At 45.1% G+C, this 24,405-nt stretch overlaps 1 protein-coding gene across 1 annotated transcript; it reads left to right on the top strand.

Annotated features, from left to right (window-relative positions):
* The first annotated feature begins 874 nt into the window (after positions 1–874).
* LOC137792872 (apoptosis-stimulating of p53 protein 2-like) lies at positions 875–24,313 on the top strand. The gene is made up of 18 exons (XM_068588661.1): positions 875–1,301; positions 10,022–10,169; positions 10,740–10,853; positions 13,224–13,300; positions 13,540–13,635; positions 14,392–14,569; positions 15,300–15,505; positions 15,866–16,030; positions 17,085–17,304; positions 17,411–17,533; positions 17,727–17,833; positions 18,537–18,927; positions 19,639–20,381; positions 20,485–20,622; positions 21,505–21,638; positions 21,717–21,883; positions 22,882–23,081; positions 23,922–24,313. The coding sequence occupies exons 1-18, from the start codon at positions 1,248–1,250 to the stop codon at positions 23,961–23,963; spliced, it is 3,303 nt and encodes a 1,100-aa protein (XP_068444762.1). The 5' UTR covers positions 875–1,247; the 3' UTR covers positions 23,964–24,313.
* The last annotated feature ends 92 nt before the right edge of the window (positions 24,314–24,405 follow it).

Here is a 24,405-nt window from a genome sequence, read left to right as displayed (position 1 = left end):
CTAATTTGTCTCAACTTTTTCATGAAATATAATAGATTTCATGTCCAGGTTTCCAATAGCAGGCTACTGTAAAATTTGAAAGCTAATTTGTGTGATTTTTCATGACCATACATTTTCTCATCTAAATTAGTATTTAGTCAATGTTATTTTCTTAATTTTTAGTTACAAGTTACAACGCTGATTCAGATTACAAATCAAAGTCAACTAGTAAACAATGATGTATTATTATACACATATACTTTAAATTAATCATCCTCTTTTACCAACCGCAACATGGACTTTTCTTACATATTAATGCATTAATATTCATAACATTGTTAATACACAAATGGACCTTTCTGCATAACGAGACTCTTGCCTAAAGAATATTTTTTTATCATGTGCTTTCTACCTTTACGTAAGTTAAGTTGTACTTTAAGTTAAAGATTTGAAAACTTCCTCCATACCGCCTTTCAGAAATTATTTATTTGAATTACAATTATAAGATAAGTTAATATTAATCCTGAAGAATATTACTTTGCCAGAGTTTCACTGAAAAATAACAACTAACAAAAAAAATGAGAATACAAATATAAACATAGATGAACAATAGAATAGCAAGTGTAAAAATATCTTTGGTCTTTACAGTCATGTATGCATTACATATACATTAATAACGTCTTATTTGATCATTATCCGTGATTTTACGACTTTAAGTATTGCGTCAAAAGATCTAGAACCAGGCTACAACTATGGGCTTTTATTGTGAAGCCTCGTCCCGGAAGTGCCGTCCTGCTGTGCAGCAGCCGCGGCAGCGCACCGGTCTGCGTTGATTGAATGGTTTTGATCCAAACACGCTCTCCAGGCAGACGACGCTGCGCGCTGAGCAGGATCACAGCTGCAGCTTTGTGTCCTTCTCCTCAACTGCTGCACTTTTATTCACCAAGAGCTGTTTTTTATTTATTTTAAATCTTCCTGCAGCCACATGCACATCTTCTGCGAAACCCTCCTCTTTTCTCTCTTCTTGTTCTTCTTCTTCTTGTTCTTCTCTCCAGTGGGATCGGACCGCATGACTGAGAGAATTAAAGGCCCGCTGCTGGTTCACTGCAACAGGTCGAGGAGGCGCTGATATATAAATACATGATATTAATGATGGTGATGAAGATGATGATGATGATGATGCGTCGGGTGTGAATGAAGCGCGCGGAGGAGACCGACGCAGAGCAGAGGAGGAGGAGGAGGAGGAGGAAGAGGAGGAGGACGCGTTAATGGTCTCCTGCAGTCTGGGTGCGACAGAGCGGAAAACTGCCAACATGATGCCGGTGAGTGTGACACTGTTGTGTTTCATGCTTTCATGTGTTGTGTTTATATATAAATATCCATAAAGGGGCAGTTACCTGCAGTTAGTTGGTTATTCACACTGTGCTCTACAGACAGAATCCCTTAATTGCACATATTGAGGTGAAATGATAAGGAAAGCAGTGCCTCATGGGTAACATGTGTTAATATTGTCCTGTTTAAAGAGCTCTATGGTGTTGAGTTAAAGGGTTTAATCTGATTATAGTCATTGTCTTCTCATAATTATGTGTCAAAGTTCCAGGTTCCAGGTGTAGCTGAGCTTTAGGGCACTGAGGTCATGTGACTTGTGCTTTTTGACAATTGTGAATAAACTTAGTTGACAACCGACAGTGTTGGTGAAATCGTACCCGTGGTGGTTTTACAGGTTGATTCCTGGATTTTAAGACAAAAAAAAACATGTTAAAAAAAATGTAAAGGTCTTTTAAAACAGACTTTTTCTTTAGTTATGAAATCAAATTGACGGAAAATCTAATCGGACATCCGGCCAACTGATGAAACGGATCATGAAGAGTTAAAGTGTTGTGATCCTGTGGTTTATTCTACATATTCTACATGTTTTATCCTGTCAAACCCCCGAAAACGGTTCACTCAATAGAACATGAACGTAAAATGAATGTGACTGATACATCAATCGCTCCTTATTAAGAATAATATACTGTCCCTGTTTACCACCAATAATGACAATACAGCCTGTTTTAATAATAACAATGAAGCTTTAACTCTGCTTTATAGCCATTATAAAGGATTAAAATATCCTAAAAGTTACTTAATTTCCCCCCAAAAAAGGCTGACGGTCACAAAATCTTCCAGCAGAAGAAATCCACTGTTTCTAGAAACACAAAAGAATAAATTGTGAATGTATATTATTATTATTTTCTATTTACAATGTGACTCAAAAGCAGATATACAAGCAGATAAAACTAACTATACGTCATCCAGGAGGAACATGTTGCCGACTTTACCTGCTTTTATATGATAAAACATAAAGAAGACAGATGTAAATTGAAGCAGCGTTCAGGAGCCTGAAGGACCTTCAAGGACCAGATACTGAACCATGAGAAGGTTTATGGACGAGTCCACGGACACACGAAGGAGTCTGAAACGTCTTTCCTCAACGCCGTCGTCAGAAGGTTCACATCTGAGGAGGGAAAATGATTTTTGAAAGCTCAGCGCCGCGTGAACGACATGTCACAACCACACGGCCGAGATGAGCTCGCCACTAATAATAGAACAACCGCCCGCTGGGCCATTGTCTCCATCCTGTAAAGAGGTATTCCCCAGGCTTGAAGAAGAAGAAGAAGAAGAAGAAGAAGAAGAAGAAGAAGAAGAAGAAGAAGAGGTTTGACCTTTTCCTCCACGCTGCAGTGCTGCTTCATCTTCCGTTTTACCTCTTTGACATTTTGGGGTTTTGTCCTCCCTGTTTACCAGGATACAGTATTCAGTGTGTGTGTGTGTGTGTGTGTGTGTGTGTGTGTGTGTGTGTGTGTGTGTATGTGTGTGTTCATGGTGAAGCAGGCAGTGAATGGTGTGATGGAGCTCTACAAAAGAGGAAGAAGATATCTGCTTTGATACGCACACGATACTTATGAGTCAACACGTTCACCGTTGATTTCGATCTGAATATTAGTTCATATTAGTTAATATTAGTTAACATTAGTTAACATCAGTTAACATCACGATGATGAAGATGATCAGTGTCTTTATGAACGCGTTTCAATTGAGCTGCACGGCTTTTAAAACATGGCGGTCGGGCCCTGAAAGTCGGGCACATCCTGGTACTTTTCTTTATGGCGTACTATTTTTTTCTAGCGCTAAACATTTTATTTTCCATATTTCTTCACTCCAAAGTGTGTTCATTTGAAACCGAACTGTCAGAGCAACGTGAAACTGACAATGAGTCCTTAAACTAAAGTCTTTCTAAACAAATCAAACGCGTTCAACACAACGTCACGTCAAAACGGACAAAATGAGGAACGCGGCGAGACGGAGGAGGAAGGCCTCCGATTGAGGAACTGGAGAGCTTGAACTTCCTCCTTCCGGGGCCCTGATTGTTATTCACACAGGAGTGTGAAACATCCGCACGGCGACCGGCATTCAGAGTGCCGCGGCTCCGACAGGAGGAAGAAGAGAAAAACACTCGAAGCGACGCCGCATCGTGACTCCCGAAACCTCACCGCCCCAAAAAAAAAACCATCCCCAAATGTTCCATACGTGCTTCCTCTGCCGATCCCTTCTGTACGTCCTCGTCGAGCGAGGAAGGGCTCAGCGGAGCTCGCCCTGCTGCTTGGTAACTGTTGCCACAGAGACCAGAAACACACACACACACACACACACACATGCTGTTCAAGGTCATGTGGGAAGAGTTTTAACGGTATTCCTCTTCCGATAAGGAACTACAAGAGGGAACCTGCGTGACTCTGCACGTCACCGTGTCTGACGTTGATGTTTTTGTTCCTCTTCGTCTCCTTTGGTCCGTGTTGCAAATGCAGAACCGTTTAAGCTTCATCTTCATCCATGATGAGCTCGGTCCAGGTGCAGTCCTGACTAACACGGGCTCACTGCTATCACCAAGTCGCCGAGACCTGCGGCCGAGGAGGAAGTTAAAGCAGAGATATAAATAGATTTACGGCACCTTAAATCCTTTTTTAACCCGTTTAAAACTGTGCAACCGATGTTGGCTCCAGGCCTCTTTTTCCCTTGTGTTTAAGTTGTCGTAAGAACTTCAAATTGACTCCAATACTTGTGTTTATTGGATGTATTTGTTCAGTAAAGTCTTGAGAAAAAAATGTATATCTGCAAAAAAAAGATATTTTGATCGTATAAGTATGAACATGCAGCATGATATGAGTCATACTCACCAAAAATGCCTCCTGGACTTGTCAGTAAGACACCTTTTTGGAAAGATTAGGACCTAAAGAATCAGAATCTGCAACAAAAATCCCAATAAAACAAAGTCTTGGTCTGTTAGGAAGGAGTTTTAGTCAAAAAACGGTGAGGTTCGGTTCAAAAATGGGAAAAATTCCATATTTTATGCCAAAAGACTGTCTGGATGGGGCATGCTGGGACTTAAAATGGATGCAGGAGGATTTTCACACGGTTTCCAAAAGGTTAAAGTGTGCTTCACTGCTCGATTTGACCTTTTCAAAAAGTGAAGCAAGTAATAAGTGTCACTATGCAACAGATGAAGTGTGTGTTCGTCATACACAACAAGCTCATAAATAAATAAATCACAAATCTATCGTTAGTGGAACAAAATGAGTCTCTTTGGTGTTTTGGACCTTTTTCTCACAGGGTTTGTTTCGCTTGGGACTCATGGGAGCAGCACTTCTGCTGCCGGGTCTCTTTTCTCCTCCATTTCAGGAACAGAGGAACGTTGCACTTCATCAATCGACCGGCCAAAGTTTCTCTAACGTCCTCTAACCTCTGAATTCAGCGTCTGGTGGTTCTCGGTGTTGACACTGAGGTGGAAAGTACTCGCGACTATCCACAACTTCTGCTCACGGAAACCCCCCAGAAAACAATACACATCGCTTCTGGTTTTAAGTTTCAAACTGCGACCAGAATTAGGCTCCGTGTCCGATGGCGTGGTGTTGTTGCGTGAAAGGCGACCAGCGTGTCATCACATTGGATTAATATGTGAATGACGGGGTGGTGGTGGTGGGGGGGGGGGGGGTCCTGTTTACCCCGTTGGCGTTAATCTGTTTCTGTCACAGTAGCATTTAGCATGTCGCTGTAATTTGGTGACGGGACTTTGTCTGCCGGGGTTTTTAGAGAGTTGGACAAAAGGCCGCTGACAGCTGACTGTTGGTTCATGGATTTTTAAGTCTCTGACCCGGCGGTGACCCTCGCAGAGTTAACTAACCCGCAGTGACAGACCAAACAATCAATTAGCGGCTAATTAGTGACTCTGAGGAATATACGTGTGAATGATCTCAATGTGCAGTTTGAACTCCACAGCGGGCGGCCAATCAGAGAGCGGCACGACAACAACAGTCCAGTTGGAAGCGTCCCGTGTGGATGTTGTTGTGGTCCTGAACAGCAGGCGGGGGTCCCTGTGTGTGTGTGTGTGTGTGTGTGTGTGTGTGTGTGTGTGTGTGTGTGTGTGTGTGTGCGTGTCTCATTAATCCAGTATTGGTTGCATCACGTGACGCTGTCGGCCATATGGCTCCAGCCGGTCGCGTCGCCTTCAAAACACTCGGCGTGCGACTCGGCGCCAGCTGCCGCCCCGCTTTCCTCCAGTAGAACAGACCAAAACTCTAATCTTTATTTTTTTTAAGGAAAGATGCAGTTTAGATTTCAACTTTGTTCCACTTCTTTTCACATTCACTTGTGTTGTTTCATCTGGAGTCTGAAACTTATGTTTATTACTATTTAGAGAAGATAAAATGAACCTCTTGAAGGCAAATTCAGCTTAAAATCGTACGGAAACAAACAAACAAATGGTACGAATTATATTCTAAAATAATAAAAAGAGCACGTGGACACAGACATTGCTCCATACTGTCACCGTCATGTGATTAATAACTGATGGATATTGTTCAACAAGTTTCAATCTTCTTCTACTTTGAAGAAAAACAAAACATATTTCTCTATAAAACGTCATGCCCTCCTCAATATAACACATGATAATATAATCGTGACGCGTGTGGATTGAAGCCGTCGCTTCGTGCTGACTCGTGCGTGATGTCACTTCGAGGTCGGAGGAGGTCAGCGAGGCAGCGAATGATCTTTGTTTACAGTTTTTCGGGGAGAAGCTGTTGACGTGTTGGTTGATGTCCTCGCTCACAGCGGAGGCTTGTTGTGGGCCGGTCGCCGGTATTTAAGCTGCGTGACGCTGCACTAATTCCATGGCTGGATTAAGAGCCGCGCGAGTTTAATGAGGCCTCCGACTGACATGCAGACATGGAGACAGACAGACATGCAGACAGACATGCAGACATGGAGACAGACAGGTAGACATGGAAACAGACAGACATGCAGACATGGAGAGAGACATGCAGACATGCAGACAGACATGCAGACATGGAGAGAGACAGACATGCAGACATGGAGACAGACATGCAGACATGGAGAGAGACATGCAGACATGGAGACAGACAGACATGCAGACATGCAGACAGACATGCAGACATGGAGAGAGACAGACATGCAGACATGGAGACAGACATGCAGACATGGAGAGAGACATGCAGACATGCAGACAGACATGCAGACATGGAGAGAGACAGACATGCAGACATGGAGACAGACATGCAGACATGGAAACAGACAGACATGCAGACATGGAGACAGACATGCAGACATGGAGACAGACAGACATGCAGACATGCAGACAGACAGACAGACATGCAGACAGACATGCAGACAGACATGCAGACATGCAGACAGACATGCAGACATGCAGACAGACATGCAGACATGCAGACAGACATGCAGACATGGAGACAGACAGACATGCAGACATGCAGACAGACAGACATGGAGACAGACAGACATGCAGACAGACATGCAGAGAGACAGACAGACAGACATGCAGACAGACGGACGGACGGACGGACGGACGGACGGACGGGCGGGCGGGCGGGCGGGCGGGCGGGCGGGCGGGCGGGCAGGCAGGCAGGCAGGCAGGCAGGCAGGCAGGCAGACATGCAGACATGCAGGCAGACAGACATGCCGAAAGACAAGTAGACAGACAGACAGACAGACATGCCGAAAGACAAGTAGACAGACAGACAGACAGACATGCCGAAAGACAAGTAGACAGACAGACAGACAGACAGACAGACATGCCGAAAGACAAGTAGACAGACAGACAGACAGACAGACAGACAAGTAGACAGACAGACAGACAGACAGACAGACATGCCGAAAGACAAGTAGACAGACAGACAGACAGACAGACAGACAGACATGCCGAAAGACAAGTAGACAGACAGACAGACAGACAGACAGACAGACAAGTAGACAGACAGACAGACATGCCGAAAGACAAGTAGACAGACAGACAGACAGACAGACAGACAGACATGCCGAAAGACAAGTAGACAGACAGACAGACAGACAGACAGACAAGTAGACAGACAGACAGACAGACAGACAGACATGCCGAAAGACAAGTAGACAGACAGACAGACAGACAGACAGACATGCCGAAAGACAAGTAGACAGACAGACAGACAGACAGACAGACAGACAGACAGACAGACATGCCGAAAGACAAGTAGACAGACAGACAGACAGACAGACAGACAGACAGACATGCCGAAAGACAAGTAGACAGACAGACAGACAGACAGACAGACAGACAGACATGCCGAAAGACAAGTAGACAGACAGACAGACAGACAGACAGACAGACAGACAGACAGACAGCTGATGTTTTATGACATTTTAGGACCTTTTAACTTTGTAGTGGAGTATTTTCAGTGTGGTATTCGTACTTTTACTGAAATGAAAAGATCTATATTCTATTTCCACTTCTGCATGGCAGCATATTAACGTTAGCATAGCTTGCTATGCTAACGTTAACATTGCACGCAGCACACTGCTGCTAAAAGTTTCTGTTTTTATTCCTGAATAAAATCAGAGAGAAGTCCGTCTCTCAGAGCCGCGCTTTCAGTTTTAAACTCAGAAAGGAGAAGACGTGACCATGTGATCATAAGCGCTCGCTCCTCTTAGGATGTAGTGAGAAACTTTGAAATATCTGATGGGAGCTAACGTAAAAAAAAAGATCCGTCAGGTCGACAAGTTTCTTATTTTAATTCCCCAACGTGTCTGAGTCTGAGACACTTTTCCTGTTTCGGGGCTCGTCTACCTTCAGTCTGTCCTCAAGACGTATCGAGGTCTTGTTGCCGGCCTCCCCGTCGGCGTCCCGAGGGACTCGCGGCGGCTCTCCTCTCTGATTGGCTGTGGCGCCACCCCCCCCCCCCCCCCCCGCTGCTCGGCCTCTTGACGGCAGTGACCCACATCCTTGCGCGGGAACCTGAAGGAGGAAGGTAGCGGCGCTCCAGTTTTCCATCACAGCCGCATGTAGGACAGCAGGTCGGCTAATTCATCTCTGTCACTGAGTCCGTTGAGTTGAACGGAGGCGGGGCTGAAAAAGATTTCTCTATCGACGCTTTAGCGGGATAAATCTCCCATGAGCCACTTCTGCACACCAGCTAACGGACCACAGAGATCGAGGAAGCCCTCTTTACGAATGCGGCACCTCGTTTGCTGTCTGGTTTAACCTTTTTAGTTTGGGTGGGACAGAGCCGACAAAGTGAAATATTACCTTTTTAAATCCTCTCCCGCAGTAATTAGGATTTTAAAAAAGCCCAAAAGATGGAGCGTTTCAGCCGGGAAACAGCTCGCCGCTTAAGCTCCTTGATGGCGACTCTTGTGTACTCGATCCCAGTTTCTCTCTGCCAGGTTCACACGTCTGTCTGCTGCCTCCGAGTGAGAAAGTACATCCTCCCAAACACGACGAATCAGCTCCGATTCATCCTGCTTTCACACAGCCGCCGTGCGTCTGCTCTTTTTTTTGGAGACTTCGGTCATATCTCAACACGTATTGGATGTTTTCTTAAAGCCACTTCTATTGAATAAATCTGTAATTTGAAGCTTTTCTTGTTTTTATGTATTCTGCATGAAATGTGCTACACAAATAAAGGTTATCATTACTATTTACCCACGCATCAGGACCTGATAATGTGTTTTTAGACCCAATAATAGCTTCATCCCGACCTCGGTAAACATCCGACGACATCCGCATGCTAATGACGCCGCAGTCGGCTTCACAAAGGTCAAAGGAGGTTTCTCACGTCCGACCAAGTGGAACGAAGGGAAAGACCGAGAGACGAGGGATGAAGCCGGCTCGGCTCGGCTCCGGCCGGCCGTATACGTTGAAATCCTCCCGGCGAGCCTCTGAGCAAGGCGTTTTCTCCCCGGCACAAACACGAGCTTGAGTCGCAGCCCTCCCCGTGCCGGTTGGCGCGGCTTTCGGGAAGCCGATCTGGCTCCGGGCCCCACGACGGCAGATACACCCTGCTGGAGGAGCAGATGGCCCAGTGCATCATGGGAGTTATGTCCACAAATATTCTATTATAGTCCCGAACGGCACAGGAAGCTGCCGTAAAGGTGAAGAAGGCAGGTTGAGTGCATCTCATGCAACACCGGTTTAATTATAGAGAAAGAATCTGTTAAAGAGCAGGCCGGTGATTTATTAAATGTTTCATGAAATGTTTTATTAAAGGGAAAAGAAACCGCTGTTTGAATTGTAGGTTTCCGTCTACATCTTCTCTTTATTTTTCTGGTTCAGATGCTGCGTTTGGTTCCAGAGAAAACCAGCTCCAAAATGTAGAAAACTGCTCCATCTGGGCGTCTCTTTGATGTGAGACTGTCATTGATAATCAGTGTTAGCAGGAAGTGACTTCTTCACTTCTACTATTACAGCTGAAACCTTTACGGGTTCATAAAGAACCTCCACAGAGGTTATTACAAGTGGAAAATAAGTAAAAAAAAATAAAATAATCAATATTGATTCTTAAAACACTTAAATTGACCGGTACAATACTATTTAACTAATTTCTCAGGATAAAAACATGACCTCAGTGCTCTCAGTGGTGGGAAAAGCATGATATGACCTGAAAAATAAGATGTATGACCCTCCTTTTCCCCCCGTGTTGTGTGTGTGTGTGTGTAGATGTTCCTCACCGTGTACCTCAGCAACAACGACCAGCACTTCAGCGAGGTTCCCATCACGCCGGAGACGCTGTGCAGAGACGTGGTGGAGCTCTGCAAGGAGCCGGGCGAGGCCGACTGCTACCTGGCCGAGACGTGGAGAGGCTCAGGTGAGTTTCCACCATGTTGGCTCCAGACCTCCTTTTCTCTGTGTTTGAGTCGTCGTAGGAACCCCAAAATAAATCAAATACTTGTGTTTATTGTATGTATTTGTTGAGCGAAGTCTTGGGAAAAAAATGTATATCTGCAAAAAAAAGATCTCCTTAAAAGATATTATGATCGTAACTATGAACATTCAGCGTGATATGAGCCAAATTCCCCCAAAAAGCCTCCTGGAGCGATCAATAAGACACCTTTTTGGAAAGATTAAGACCTAAAGAATCAGAATCTGCAACAAAAATCACAATAAAACAAAGGCTTGGTCTGTTAGGAAGAAGTTTCAGTCAAAAAACTGTGTCATTCGGTTAAAAAATGGAAGAATTCCATATTTTATGCCAAAAGATTGTCTGAATGGGGCATGCTGGGACTTAAAATAGGCGCGGGAGGATTTCATAAAAGGTTAAAAACATGAACGAATACAATGTGTTGTGTCTTTTTTAAAACAAAAAAAAACCTCATCAAGCTTAACGCACTTCTTTCTTACCTGTCTTTTGTGTGTTTTGTATTTTTCGACCAATCAGAGCACGCCGTTGGAGAAGGGGAGCGGATGTCGGAGGTGCTGCAGCGCTGGGGGCAGCAGAGGGAGGAGGTTCGCTACCTGCTGCGGCACCAGAGGGCTCCGGGAAGAGAGTCGGGTAAGAGAAGAGAGAAGAGGGGCGTGTGTTTTCTGTGTGGGAAGCCAGTGAGGGGTCCGGAAACGTTGGTGGCGTCCTGCCACAAAGCTGGATTGACTCCAGTCAGACGTCTTAAAGGATCGCTCCTGACGTTGGAAGTGCCTTTTTTCGCTTTCGGGGTTGCAGAAAGATGATGGTGGAAGGGTTTGTTTTGAACGCAGCACATCGGTTCGACCAGACTTTGAGTAGAAAGAGCAGGAAGAGACAGACGACGTCAACAGACGTTGGTCAAAAACATTTAAATATGAACTTCTTCCTGTTTTCAAAGTGTTTCACAGTAAAGCAGGAAATAACCATCGCTGTTCCCACCTCAGCTGAACATACGATGATGGACCGACACAGTTTAAACTCTTCAATCTGACACGGAGAGCACTGCAGAGGACCCAAAGACTCGATATTCACAGCCCTGTTAGTCCGACCCACGCGGGTCAATAAAGGTCACAAAGGTCACCCGCGCTTTGCCTGGACTGGAAAACCAATTAAAAATCGATGTTCCAACATTATTCTCCGCTGCAGTGAAACACTGAGGGGACATGGACTAAACGGAGGCTTGAATCTTCAAATGTATGGAATACATTTGAAGCCTTTTGGTGCTTTTTAGAAGAATTATTTGGTAAAATACACATTATTATTGGACGGAAAAGAAGACTTTAATGAAACAGCAGATATCTTTTCTGTTCCAACAGCAGTGTATGCAAACATGTACAGCAGGAGAGTATAAGTCCTTTTTCCCGCCTCAATGTGCAGGAGAGCCTCTAGTTCTGCGTCTGGTTGCAGTGAAAGAAACCTCGCAGCCTCCTTCAGATCTCGAACATCTCCAGTGAGCAGCAGGAGAGCCGACGCCGCTTCAAACTGTAAACACTGCAAAAGAGGAGCGATGCTGTCGGAGCTGTCAGGGTGAGCGGGGACCCGGCAGCCTCCTCCTCCTCCCCCCGAAAACACACCGAGGCAAAGAGGACGTGATAAAGGAAACCAGCTGCGATTGGTCGAGGTCAAACACGTCGTCCGCCAAGTCCCAGCACGACTTCCTGACTGTGATCTCCGGCTCTGTGCAGCTTAATATCAGCCGGAGAGACACAACTCTGCATCCGTGTGTACCGCCGACACATTTTGAGTCTTTTATTACAGCTATTTTTATAACTTATGTATGTTCTTTATGCCATCTTCTCTCATGCTCAATAGGTTACAGGTATAGGAATAGTTCTCTCACCTCCAAATTTAACCAAATAAGCTGCCGCAGCTCCAAAAAAGGAAATGCTTTCAAGCCACAACTTGTAAAAAAAACCCACTTAAAATCTGATTCTATCTGATTTTAATCACTTGGTGGGGAAAAAAAACGTGTTCAGCTGACATTTTATTTGGCTGAAGTATTTGGCTGTAGCTGAGAAAGCGCAAAATAATCCTAATTAGTAGTAAAAGTGTTGGTCAAGCGTGGAGGACTATGAGTGCAAAAGGTGCAGCTGCGACATATTGTTATGAACGACAGACTCTGGTTGTAATAACGGCCTCCAGCTGAGTATTCACAGTAATCCAGTTGTTGTGTTTTTGTGTGCGTGTGGAGTTAAAGTGTAGCGCACGGTGCGGATCAGCAGCAGGACGGCCTGCACGGTGACGGAGGAGGCTCAGTGCGCTACGACAGTAGATGACAAACTGTAATCAGCTTATGAGTCAAGGGAGTCGCGTGCGCAGCTGCTGGTGTGTGTGTGTGTGTGTGTGTGTGTGTGTGTGTGTGTGTGTGTGTGTGTGTGTGTGTGTGTGTGTGTGAGAGGGCGGGGTGGGGGGGGGGATTTGTTGTTTATTTCTGTCCCAAAAACAAAGAAATCCCCTGTGAGGTTTTGCTCCATCAGGTCATTGTTAACCTGGATGTTCACAAAGATCTGACCTCCAAAATACTGTGAAACCACTGCAGAAACAAACAGAAAAAAGCATTGACTCAGAGGATAGAGCTGTTGTTTTTTTTAATAATACTTTTCTCATAACCAACAGATCCCATGTGAAGCCTCACACAAGCATGTTGATCCGTCTCTCAGTAGTTTCTGACTTCCTGCCTCTCGGCTCAAAAGCCCATTGGTTCCTATTGGAACTGTTCATTTTTAAAAAGCAGAAATATATATATATATATATATATATATATATATATATATATATTTTATTTATTTACCAAGGCTCAGTAATTAGATTTCTAGATTTCAGACCTCTGTGGTTCTTTCCAGACAGCCGAATGTTGAAAGTTAATAAAAAGAAATTGAATTCTGGACGATCCTCGGCGCATGGCTGGAAATGTAAAATTAGCATCAACGGGTGTTTTTTTAAATTTTTTTTTATCTCCAGGTGGATCCAGAGCTGATCATCAGATGATGAAGAGGAACCAGGCGAAGGCTTCTGTGGAGAGATGTCTGGAGAACGGGGTGAGCCACTAGCCTAGCTTAGCACAAAGACTGGAATCAAGGGGAAGCTGTTAGCCGTAGCTATACCATCAAAAGAGAAACTACATCCAGCAGTTAGCATTGGAGCTAACGTTGTAGCCTCCTTGGCTTGGTGCGAAGGCCACACTGTTTGCGCCACTCGACCATTTGAAGGTGAACTCTGACTGTGTGTGTGTGTGTGTGTGTGTGTGTGTGTGTGTGTGTGTGTGTGTGCGTTGCAGGCTCCTCGTCTGGACGTGACGCTGAGCGACCTGCAGGATCTGGCAACCAGGCAGCAGCAGCAGATTAATACACAGCAGCAGCTGCTGGCCTCTAAGGTACGAACCACCCAACACTGGTACTACTAGTATCACTAAGAGTACGAGTACACAAAACCCTTCAAATTCAGCTACACATGATTTCTGTTGTTTCTGCTAGCAAAGCGGTGTTCATGGCCCGATTATATTCCACTATCTGTAGACTGGAGGAGAGGTTCCCAACCTTTTGTCACTAAAGGCCCACTTATGATGGTTCAAAACACATCAATTAAAAAAATTAAATGTATTCATATTTCCTCCCACTTTGGAGCTTTTACAAGTGCGTTGTCTTCCAAAGTACTTGTACTTTGCGTTGGTCTCTACCTGATGATGTGTGCTGATATTCAAATGTTTTAATGTGTTTTATTTATGTGAACTCTTTAGCACACTATACTGCAAAAAAATATATATTAAGCTATTATACATTTTGAAAACAAATCTCTTATTTATCAATTTATAATCGCTTTTAGAGCCTCAAGTGGCCATGTGAAGAACTGCAGTTTTGTCTCTTCCTGCTGAACACTTTACTATCATCCTATTATGTACCTCAGGAATCTAAATACACAGAGAAATAAACATTTCTACAGAAAAGAAAAACAGTGCTGCCAAAAATACATACATTAAATAATACATTTCTTAATTGAGGCTTTCTGGTGAGCAAAGTCTTCACTGCTTCCTGACTTCAATCTGACGATCACGTCCACTTCACAGTGATTTGTTTTGGGTTTTGTGGAGGTGATAACTTTGGGGTTCGATCCTACTCCTGTTGCGTTGCAGGAGCAGCGTCTGCGCTACCTGAAGCTGCAGGATCAGCGGCAGCAGCAGCAGGAGACGTCCGAACAGGAGCGACTGCAGCAGCTCAGAGAGAACGCGCACAACCAGGAGGCAAAGCTGCGACGGGTCCGGGCCCTCAGGGGCCAGGTGGAGCAGAAACGCCTCAGCAACACCAAGCTAGGTCGGTGTTCGATGACAGAGGTCTGGGTTGGCTGAGCAGATTTTGTGTAACATTTTGCATGATGCAAAAAGGTTATGGTAAAGAAACAAGCGTGAGGGCAGTCATCATGGCTGGAAAACGTGACCTAGGCAATTTTATGAGCTTTTGAAGATAGCATTTAAGCTAGCAATTTAGTTAGCATTTTTGCAAGGATTTTTGTCAATGAAAGGCTCACTCGAACATAATATTCGTAATCATAACATCATTTGACAGTATGCCTGTTGCGCAGTGTCTAGAGGCAGCTTGTGCGTCCCTATTACATTTGGTCAAGTTTTTTGTGTTGAAAAAAATGACTTGCGCCATTATTTTAGCAAGGTGACAATATTTGAACTTCCAAAAGAACGTTGAGAGGTTTCCCCATTCACATCAGAGTTTTCTTATAGCAGCATTTCATTACAGTTAGAAGACACATTGAGTCATATTTGTTCAGGCTTTCAACGCATTCTGTCCCAGAAAGATGCTCTGATTGTATTAAAAATATTGTGTGTGTGTAATTGCTTATGCATTTAAGGGAGGATCGCGCAAATAATAGCCATGCTAAGTCATGTTGACCCTGTACTCCATGTTGAATCAGAGAGCCCTGCACAACCTTGAACCTTGATATATATATATTTAAATATAACATTGTATATGTATATGTACGTCCACCCACCCTCTTATTCGTCTGTGGCTCCTGTGTTTGTTTTTCCAGTGGAGGAGATCGAGCAGATGACCGGTCTGTTCCAGCAGAAGCAGAGGGAGCTGCTGGTCGCGGTGTCGAGGGTGGAGGAGCTGAGCGACCAGCTGGAGACGCTGAGGAGCAACAGGCTGGAGGCTCCTCTTCATCCTCCTCCTCTCCTTCATCACCACAACACCTCCTCCACGGCGGAGCTGGAGCGCCTCTACAAAGAGCTGCAGGTGAGTGGAGGACTCCAGCGTGGCTCAGACGGTCATCAGGCCTCGCGTATAGATAATCTGAATCAACGTGAAGCGCTGCTGGCTTAAGCTAAAGATTGTCTTCATTTTCGATTCCATGAAATGTAATAAAGTAGAAAAACAGTCCGAAAGCTATTTTAAAAGCATAACTTCAGACTGTTTATGATGTTGGAATTTCAGCAGACCGGCTAACTAGCTTACGGGACAGCGGCGTGCTGGTGTAGCTAGTTTGAACTCAGCGGGAAGGCTGCGCTAGCTAGCTAGCTAATGCAGCGTTTGCAATGGTGGCTTCCGTCGTGGCAGTTGTTTTTTTTTAATCGCGCTCCATCCCCGACACGGCAGTTGAGGAACAAGTTGAACCAGGACCAGAGCGGCAGGCTGCAGCAGCAGCGAGACAGCCTGAACAAGAGGAACCTGGAGGTTGTGTCGATGGACCGGCGGCTGGTGGAGCTCCGCCAGCGGCTCTGGAAGAAGAAGGCCGCTCTGCAGCAGAAAGAGAACCTGCCGGTGAGCGTCCACAACCTAAAGAAAAACATTCAGAAAAATGTGTTACCTCACAGTAAATATAGTGTTGAGCTACATTTCTGTTCAAGATGGAAGAAGTGTTCAGATGTTTTACTTGAATTTGCAAAATTCCAAATTCAGAGCATATCTAGCCAACGTAGCTAACTTCTAACAGTGCAAACGGCGGTAACAGTGCTAACAGTGTTTGCCTGGGGCTGAACCAGATGGCGGGCGTTACGCTTTTGATATGTTACGTCAACGCTAACTGCTGTTTGAGCAAAATTACTAATACCAAACTGAAAATGTTCTGTTACAAGTCAAATTCCTGCATTGAAAATGTTATTTGAGTCGAAGAATTTAAATATAATTAGGAAAATGTACTTCGAATAATATGAAAATAGCATCATATATATTATATCATAAGAGTATTATATCTCATTTAAAACTAATAACATTTATAATGGATGGATCTCCATTAATTAATAGATTGTTTGGCTGATTAAAATAGTGAAAATAGTGAGAAATGCCATCACCATTACCCAAAGTGACACCTTTTCACAGTTTGTTTTACAGTGCAAACCTCAACGTTATTAAATCTTAAATAAATGGAGTAGAAGTAGAAAGTGGATTGAGAAAATATACAAATGTTCCACCGCCGCCGTGAAGTTTCAATTGATAACCGCTCAATAACCATTTTACTGACTGGCTGTCGAATATCAGAATCAGAATCAAAATCAGAAACTTTTTATTGCCACGTGAGTAAGTACAAACGAGGAATTTGTCCTGGCGGAAGGTGCATCACAACACAACAACAACAACAACAACAAACAACAGCAGCATCAACAGAGAACATTTAACTATACAAGAGAAAGTATAAAATAAAAGTTGGATAAACAAGTAATAAGTAAGTACAAAGTAAGTAAATAAGTAAGGTGCAGTAAATATGCAGTAAATAATTAGCGACGCAATTAAAAAATAAGAAATAAAGGTAGCGATCAATAATAATAACAATAATAAGAGTAAAGGTAAAGTAAAGTATGAAACCGTTCCCTTCAAGGTTGCTTCAGACGGAGTGGCCCCCCAGCACGGCGTGGGCTCCAGAGTGGCGGCGGTGGGGCCGTACATCCAGTCGTCCTCCACGACGAGCTCTCTGGGGCCTCCGGTGCCGGCCCGCCACGAGGCCCTGGTGAAGCCGGCGTACCCGGACGGCACCGCCACACTGCCGATGCCCGACTCGTCCCAGAAGCCGCCTCCCAGACCGGTCAAACCCGCCTCAGGTACCCGAAGTTACTCTGAAAGTTACAAATAGGCAGAAAAAGGAGGGTTTTCACGATGTGGTCAAAGCGCCGATGTATACCGACTAGTTTCTCTCCTCCTTTATAGGTTTTGCCACATCGAAAATAACCAAACTCTCTGACTGGAGCAGCTCGTTTTTGGAGTCCAGTGGAGGTTACAGCCACGCCTCCACCCTGCCTCGCATGTCCAGCCTCAGCAGCCATAACTCAGGTGAGTTTGTACATTTGTACATAGTATATGTTTCTGGCAACAGTGAAGGCTCCAATGCGCTTGATTGGTGGTTTGATTCACCATCGGTGGAACCGCAAGTGTTTGGAAAAGTCTCCCTGTCGGTGCTTTAAGTTGAGGACTGGCTTTCTGTCAGGTGATGATGATGATGCCCCCTCTTTTCCCCTTTTCATAGACGGTAAGACCCTCACGGATCAAAAGGCCCTCTCTGGGTCTGACGTCCCGCCCCCCGTCCCCTCACGGACCAATCACATCACTGAGAACCTGCTCAGGGACAATCAGGTATGGAGGGACTCTCACTTCCAGGTCTTGCTATTACATGTTCATTTACGTGGAGAAATCAAAAGAATTAGCAGCATTGTGTTGGAATATCATGAGCCAGCAGCTTTCTTTTAGTTACTAATGACGGGAATAACTGTAAATCCTGTTGTTTTTCCAACTAAAAGCTTTTGACGTCTGGAATCACGTTTGGAAATGAGATCTTTACTTCAGCAGAAATGCCTTCTGATCACTTCACTTGACTACTGGTTTTAGAGTTTGATTCTACTCTGCTGAAAGAAAAATATACACTAACAACAATACCATTGAGAATAAGAATATTAAAAAATGTTAAGGTGACAGGGAAGCTTAAACACTTAAGCTATGAATTGTTTCTACCTTGGTCATCGTTACATTTCAGCTTGTTATGTTAATATGTGTATTTTTAAATGTATAAATGGATTAGATTGGAAAACTTTATTAATCGCCAGTGGGGAAACATTTGTCACAAAAGTCATACAGACAAGATACAAAGAAAAAACTGAAAATGCCAAAAAGAAACAAGACACATGAAAGATGCTAAATCTAACAAAAACAACTAAAGGTTTTTGTAAAAAATCGAACAGCTGCTGGAACAAAAGTAGGCCTTTAGTATCTGTGTAATTTGTTATTTTCCACCGAGTATATTTTTTTATATCTCTGCGTTAACTTTGTATTTTGCCTTCAGGTTTCTGGTAAATGTTCCAACATGATGACGGCGCCGCCTCCCCTTCCCAGTAAGCCCAAACCGTTCTCCTCATCCGGCCCGCCGACCTTCTCCAAGAAGCCCCTCTACAGCACCGGGACCTTCCCCGGTAAGGTGCGGCCGGTCGGGGGCCACCTCAGGGCCCCTGGGGTGCTGCCCAGCCACAGCCACACCCTCCCTCTGCCCAACAAGCAGGAGAGCCCGCGGGCCGCCGCCGTGCGGCCGTACACCCCCGAGCTCCTGGAGGCCACGCCCCCGCCGCTGCAGAAGCCCCAGACTCTGGCGGCGTCGTCCATCTACTCCATGTACACCCAGCAGGGCAAGGGGTACCAGCCCGGCGGCCAGGGCACGCTGCCCCGCAGCCAGCCCAGAGGTGACGCGCCCACACGGCCAGTTACTGTTACTGCTCCTGGCGGTATGGATTTGGATGTAGTTTATCAAATAGTTATCGCCGCAAAGATTTTCCCAACGTTATATAGGTTCAAATCGAGGAAAAGGTTTCTTCTTTTCCACTTTCACAAGGGATAGGTTTAGGTGTTTTGATGTGGGGTTGTTCGAGGTACTTGTACACAGAATATATACACCCTCAAAGAATCAGACAGGTGGCTTCAAAGACACCGGACTCCGTTGACAAAAACAGTACAGAAACTGATATTTCTTTTTTCTTTTAGGTGTCTAAAATACATTTCATTGCTGTACATTTCTATACTGTAACTGCGTTTCCATCATATTTAAACACACGGCACCACTCCTCCTGGTAGACTTACAACGTTTGTGATATAATTGTTGAAATATGTTCATCTGGGTGGAGGCAAAAATAAAATGTAAGGTCTGTTCTCAAAAGTTAGAAAAGATTAATCCAAACTTTAAGTCCATGTTAATTATACTGTCAATATTTTCCCATAGCTATAAGCAGTTCAAAACACACTGATATGTAATGCTCGGACAATATTAAGTAAAGCAGAACATTTTTGTATTGGAGAAGCTGGGAGCAGAAAATGTTTCTTAAACTATTTGTTTCTTAAGATTTCTGATTAACTGACTAATCAAACCAGATGTTTTGGTTTGTCATCGCTCCTCACAGTGTACGGGAAACCAGTGCTCCCAGCTAGCGGAGGGCAGCAGGCGGCCGCCGCAGACTTCATAATCTCCGGGTCGAGCGCGTCCGAAGGGATGGAGGCTGACGGCAGCTGCCGGGGCAACGCCGAGGGCGTCGGTGCAGAGGCGCCGGCACCGGTAGTGGCGGAGCGCGGCACCCCGCGGCCGCTGAGCCCCACCAAGCTCCTCCCCTTCCTGTCCAACCCTCATAGGAACCCCAGCGACGCCGACCTGGAGGCCCTGCGCCGCCGGCTGCACCACGCCCCGCGGCCCCTGAAGAAGCGCAGCTCCATCACGGAGCCCGAGGGCCCGGCGGGCCCCAACATCCAGAAGCTGCTCTACCAGAAGACCACGCTGGCCGCCATGGAGACCATCCCGATGGAGACGGTCGGCCCGGCGGACGGCGCGTTCAGGGTCGACGGCGGCCAGCCGAGAGCCGAGAGCCCCGAGGACGGTCTGACCCCGCCCCCGCTGCCGCCCCGCGCACCCATCCCCGACCCCGCCGCCGCCGCCGCCGCCTGCCGCTCCCTGCCCCCCCAACAGGAGGACAAGGAGGACGAAGAGGACGAGGAGCTCTGTCCGGCCGCCCCGGTCCACCTGGACTACTTCGCCGATGAGTTCCCGCCCTACCCGCCCCCGCCTTACCCGTCCTGTGGGGAGGCGGATCAGGGAGATGACTCCCTCAACATGCGGCCGCCGGAGGTCACGGGACAGGTGACGGCGCCCCCGGTAAGAGTGCGACCCCGGGTCACTGTGAACAGGGTATGCTTTGCTAATTAAAGTATCACACGTCACCGAAATGATTCAAGCGAAACATATCTCACCCTCGCAGGGGAAGAGGTCGATCCTCCGTAAAGCCGACTCGGACCGGATCGACCACGGCATGCGGGTCAAGTTCAACCCTCTGGCCCTGCTGCTGGACTCGTCTCTGGAGGGCGAGTACGACCTCGTCCAGAGGGTCATCTACGACGTGAGTCACTCCCCCTGACGATCAGACCGGCGAGACAGTTTGACACATCGCAGATCCCATCAAATGTTCCCAAACGCAGAAAGTGTAACTTCATGAAATGCGTATAACACAAAACATCCTTTAATCTTAGATTCAATCACTCATCATTTTATATGTAGGCTTATTGAATTTGTTTGACTCAAGAGAACAAGATAGTAACTTGTGGGAACAAGTTAAGGACTAAAGGGCATAAGATAGTAACTTGTGGGAACAAGTTAAGGACTAAAGGGAACAAGATAATAACTTGTGGGAACATGTTTAGGACTTAAGGGAACAAGATAATAACTTGTGGGAACAAGTTAAGGACTTAAGGGAACAAGATAGTAACTTGTGGGAACAAGTTATTTACTTTAGAGAAGAAGAAAATAATGGGAACAACTTAAGGGAAGAAGATAATAACTTGTGGGAACATGTTTAGGACTTAAGGGAACAAGATAATAACTTGTGGCAACAAGTTAGGGACTTAAGGTAACGAGTTAAGGACTTAAGGGAAGAAGATAAAGACGTATGGGAAAAAGTTAAGGACTTAAGGGAACAAGATAGTAACTTGTGGGAACAAGTTAAGGACTCAAGGGAACAAGATAATAAGTTGTGGGAACAAGTTAAGGTCTTAGGGGACCAGATAATAACTTGTTAGCAAGGACTTAGGGAACAAGATAATAACTTTTGGGAACAAGTTAGGGACTTCAAGGAACAAGATATGGACTTAAGGGAACAAGATAATCACTTGTGAGAACAAGTTAGTGACGGCTATCGAATGTTGCGTTGACGTGCGATTCAAACCAGCATCTTTGCTCCGGATGAAACATAAGAATGACGTCATCATGCATCCGTTTCCCGCAGGTGGACGACCCCAGCTCGCCGAACGACGAGGGCATCACGGCGCTGCACAACGCCGTCTGCGCCGGCCACACGGAGATCGTCAAGTTTCTGGTTCAGTTCGGGGTCAACGCCAACGCGGCCGACAGCGACGGCTGGTGAGTTTGATCCAGGAGCCGACGCAGAAGCTGTTTGAATCCAGACGTCTTCAAACTGTTCTCGCTCCTCGTCTGCAGGACTCCCCTCCACTGCGCCGCCTCCTGTAACAACGTTCAGGTCTGCAAGTTCCTGGTGGAGTCGGGGGCGGCGGTGTTCGCCACCACGTACAGCGACATGCAGACGGCCGCCGACAAGTGTGAGGAGATGGAGGACGGCTACGCCCAGTGCTCCCAGTTCCTCTACGGTGAGACTGAACACAGCGTCTTCAGCGTATTTAACGTGGTAACAGTGAACAGAACTTCAGAAGTCTCCAAGGAGGACCGTGGGTTTTAGGGATCCTTTGGGAAGTTCGATGAGGGGAATTTCTTGGTTTAGGAAGGAAGCTCCAGAAGGAGTTTGTGTTGATTCTAAAGGGAAATTTAGAAGACTTTAAAAGGGTTCATGGGGGGTTTTACAGAAGTTCAGTGATTCTCTATAGGTTGGTTTTGGGGAAGAAGTTGGAACAAGTTAAGGACTCAAGGGAACAAGTTAAGGACTCAGGGCACCAGATAACTTGTTAGAACAAGTTAAGGAGTCAAGGGAACAAGATAATGACTCAAGGGAACAAGTTAAGGACTTAGAGAACAAGTTAATAACTTGTGGGAACAAGTTAAGGATTCAAGGAAACAAGATAATAACTTGTTGGAACAAGTTAAGTACTTAGGGGACCAGATAATAACTTGTTGGAACAAGTTAAGAACTCAGGGAACAAGTTAGGGACTCAAGGGAAGAAGATAATAACTCAAGGGAATAAGTTAAGGATTTAGGGAACACGATAATAACTTGTGGGAACAAGTTAAGTACTCAGGGAACAAGTTAAGGACTTAAGGGATCAGATAATAACTTGTTGGAACAAGTTAAGGACTCGAGGGAACAAGATAATAACTCAAGGGAACAAAATAATAACTTGTTGGAACAATGTAATAACTTGTTGGAACAAGTTAAGGACTCAAGGGAACACATTAAGGACTCAAGGGAACAAGATAATAACTTATTGGAACACGTTAAAGACTCAAGGGAACACTTTAAGGACTCAAGCGAACACGTTGAGGACTCAAGGGAACACGTTGAGGACTCAAGGGAACAAGATAATAACTTATTGGAACACGTTAAAGACTCAAGGGAACACGTTGAGGACTCAAGGGAACACGTTGAGGACTCAAGGGAACAAGAGTTTCTGCATGCCTCTCTGTCTGTCTGCAGGCGTCCAGGAGAAGATGGGCGTGATGAACCGCGGCGTGGTCTACGCCCTGTGGGACTACGAGCCCCAGAGCGAGGACGAGCTGGGCTTCAGCGAGGGCGACTGCATGACGGTGCTGCGGCGCGAGCACGAGGTGGAGACGGAGTGGTGGTGGGCGCGCTGCGGCGACCGCGAGGGCTTCATCCCGCGCAACCTGCTGGGGGTGAGTTTAAAAAATAAAATTTAAAAAAAGGCCCGTCCGTTTACAGCAGCTTTTAAAACCGCCAAACGCTAAATATATTTTACGTGCAGAAGAATTTCACGTGACCTTTTTTACCAGGTTTGTATTTTTCTTGAAATAACTGAAGCACAAAATGTTGGAACCGCCTTCTAGAGGAAAAAATATAAAATATAGAGGTTTTTATTCAGTCTGGCTTTCTTTTCTTTTTGTGTTTTATAATTTTTTATTAGTTAGTTCTGATTTTAAACTATTTCTAATGTGTTTTTCTGCCATCTTTTTAGTATTTATACGTTTTTCATACTTTATTTTGCCTTAAATTGTACTTTTTTAAAACAGTTTTTTACCTCTATCAATTTGTATTTATTTAATTTAATTTGGCATCTCTTCGTCTCGTCATCGCCTCGTCAGTCAATTGTAAAGCGCTTTTGATTTTATTTGGATTTTGGATTTGTGTGAAAGGAGTTGTGTACAAAATAAACTTAAGGAAAAAAAGGAGAGAATGTTCCCAGACACAGTTTATTATTCGTTATTCCATACAGCCCGAAATTATACTAAAAATGGATGGATCCTTTTCACCTCAAGACCTTCAAATAGCTTGACACTTTATTCCCCTCTATCCTTGAGCTCCACAGGGAATTGAACCGTTGACCCTGACGCCTGTTTCTTCTTAAACCTAATTTGTGTTTTCATCATTTTAAATTTTTTTTTAAAGTAGTTCTGAGTCTCCTGTTCCTCCGTCGTTGCTTCAGAGGTTTTGGTAATCAAACGTCATCTTAATGGTGTTTTTTAATGAGAAATTACTTTCTCCTTTTTATTTCCCAGCTCTATCTGAGGATCAAGCTGCGGCAGAGGAGCCTGGCTTGACCCGCCGCCGCCTGGAAAAAAAGGCCGAAACGTTTCCGAGAAGGAGTTTAACCCTCTGGACTCCAGGTTGCTGTTTAAAAGAAAAGACACGGATTATTTTCTGAACCGCTGTCGGACCCTTTAGTTGGTTTTTCAACCTCAGCACAAAGAATGTCGTCACGAGCTCGTTGTCGCCTCGTCGAGGAGGAAACAATCGTTCATCTGCATCCTGGAGTCAAATGAACAGATTTTACCAGTTTACCCAAATTCATCTGCAGATATTTGACTTTCTTCTTCTTGTTGGCGAGCCTTCGACAGAGCGAAGCTGAGCCATTAAAGGACCCTGAAGAAACTAAATGGGCAACAAATGATTTTGGGTTCATGTTGTTAATCATTTTTTGAAGATTTCCATTTTCTTTCGTTGAATAGCAACTTGTTGACATAAAGACATAAAACATGGAGA

The sequence above is a fragment of the Clinocottus analis genome, unplaced genomic scaffold (genome assembly GCF_023055335.1).
Source record: "Clinocottus analis isolate CAN_PGR_092001 unplaced genomic scaffold, fCliAna1.0.p SCAF_22, whole genome shotgun sequence".
NCBI classification, from domain to species: Eukaryota; Metazoa; Chordata; class Actinopteri; order Perciformes; family Cottidae; genus Clinocottus; species Clinocottus analis.
This window is presented reverse-complemented; position numbering and strand designations above follow the sequence as displayed.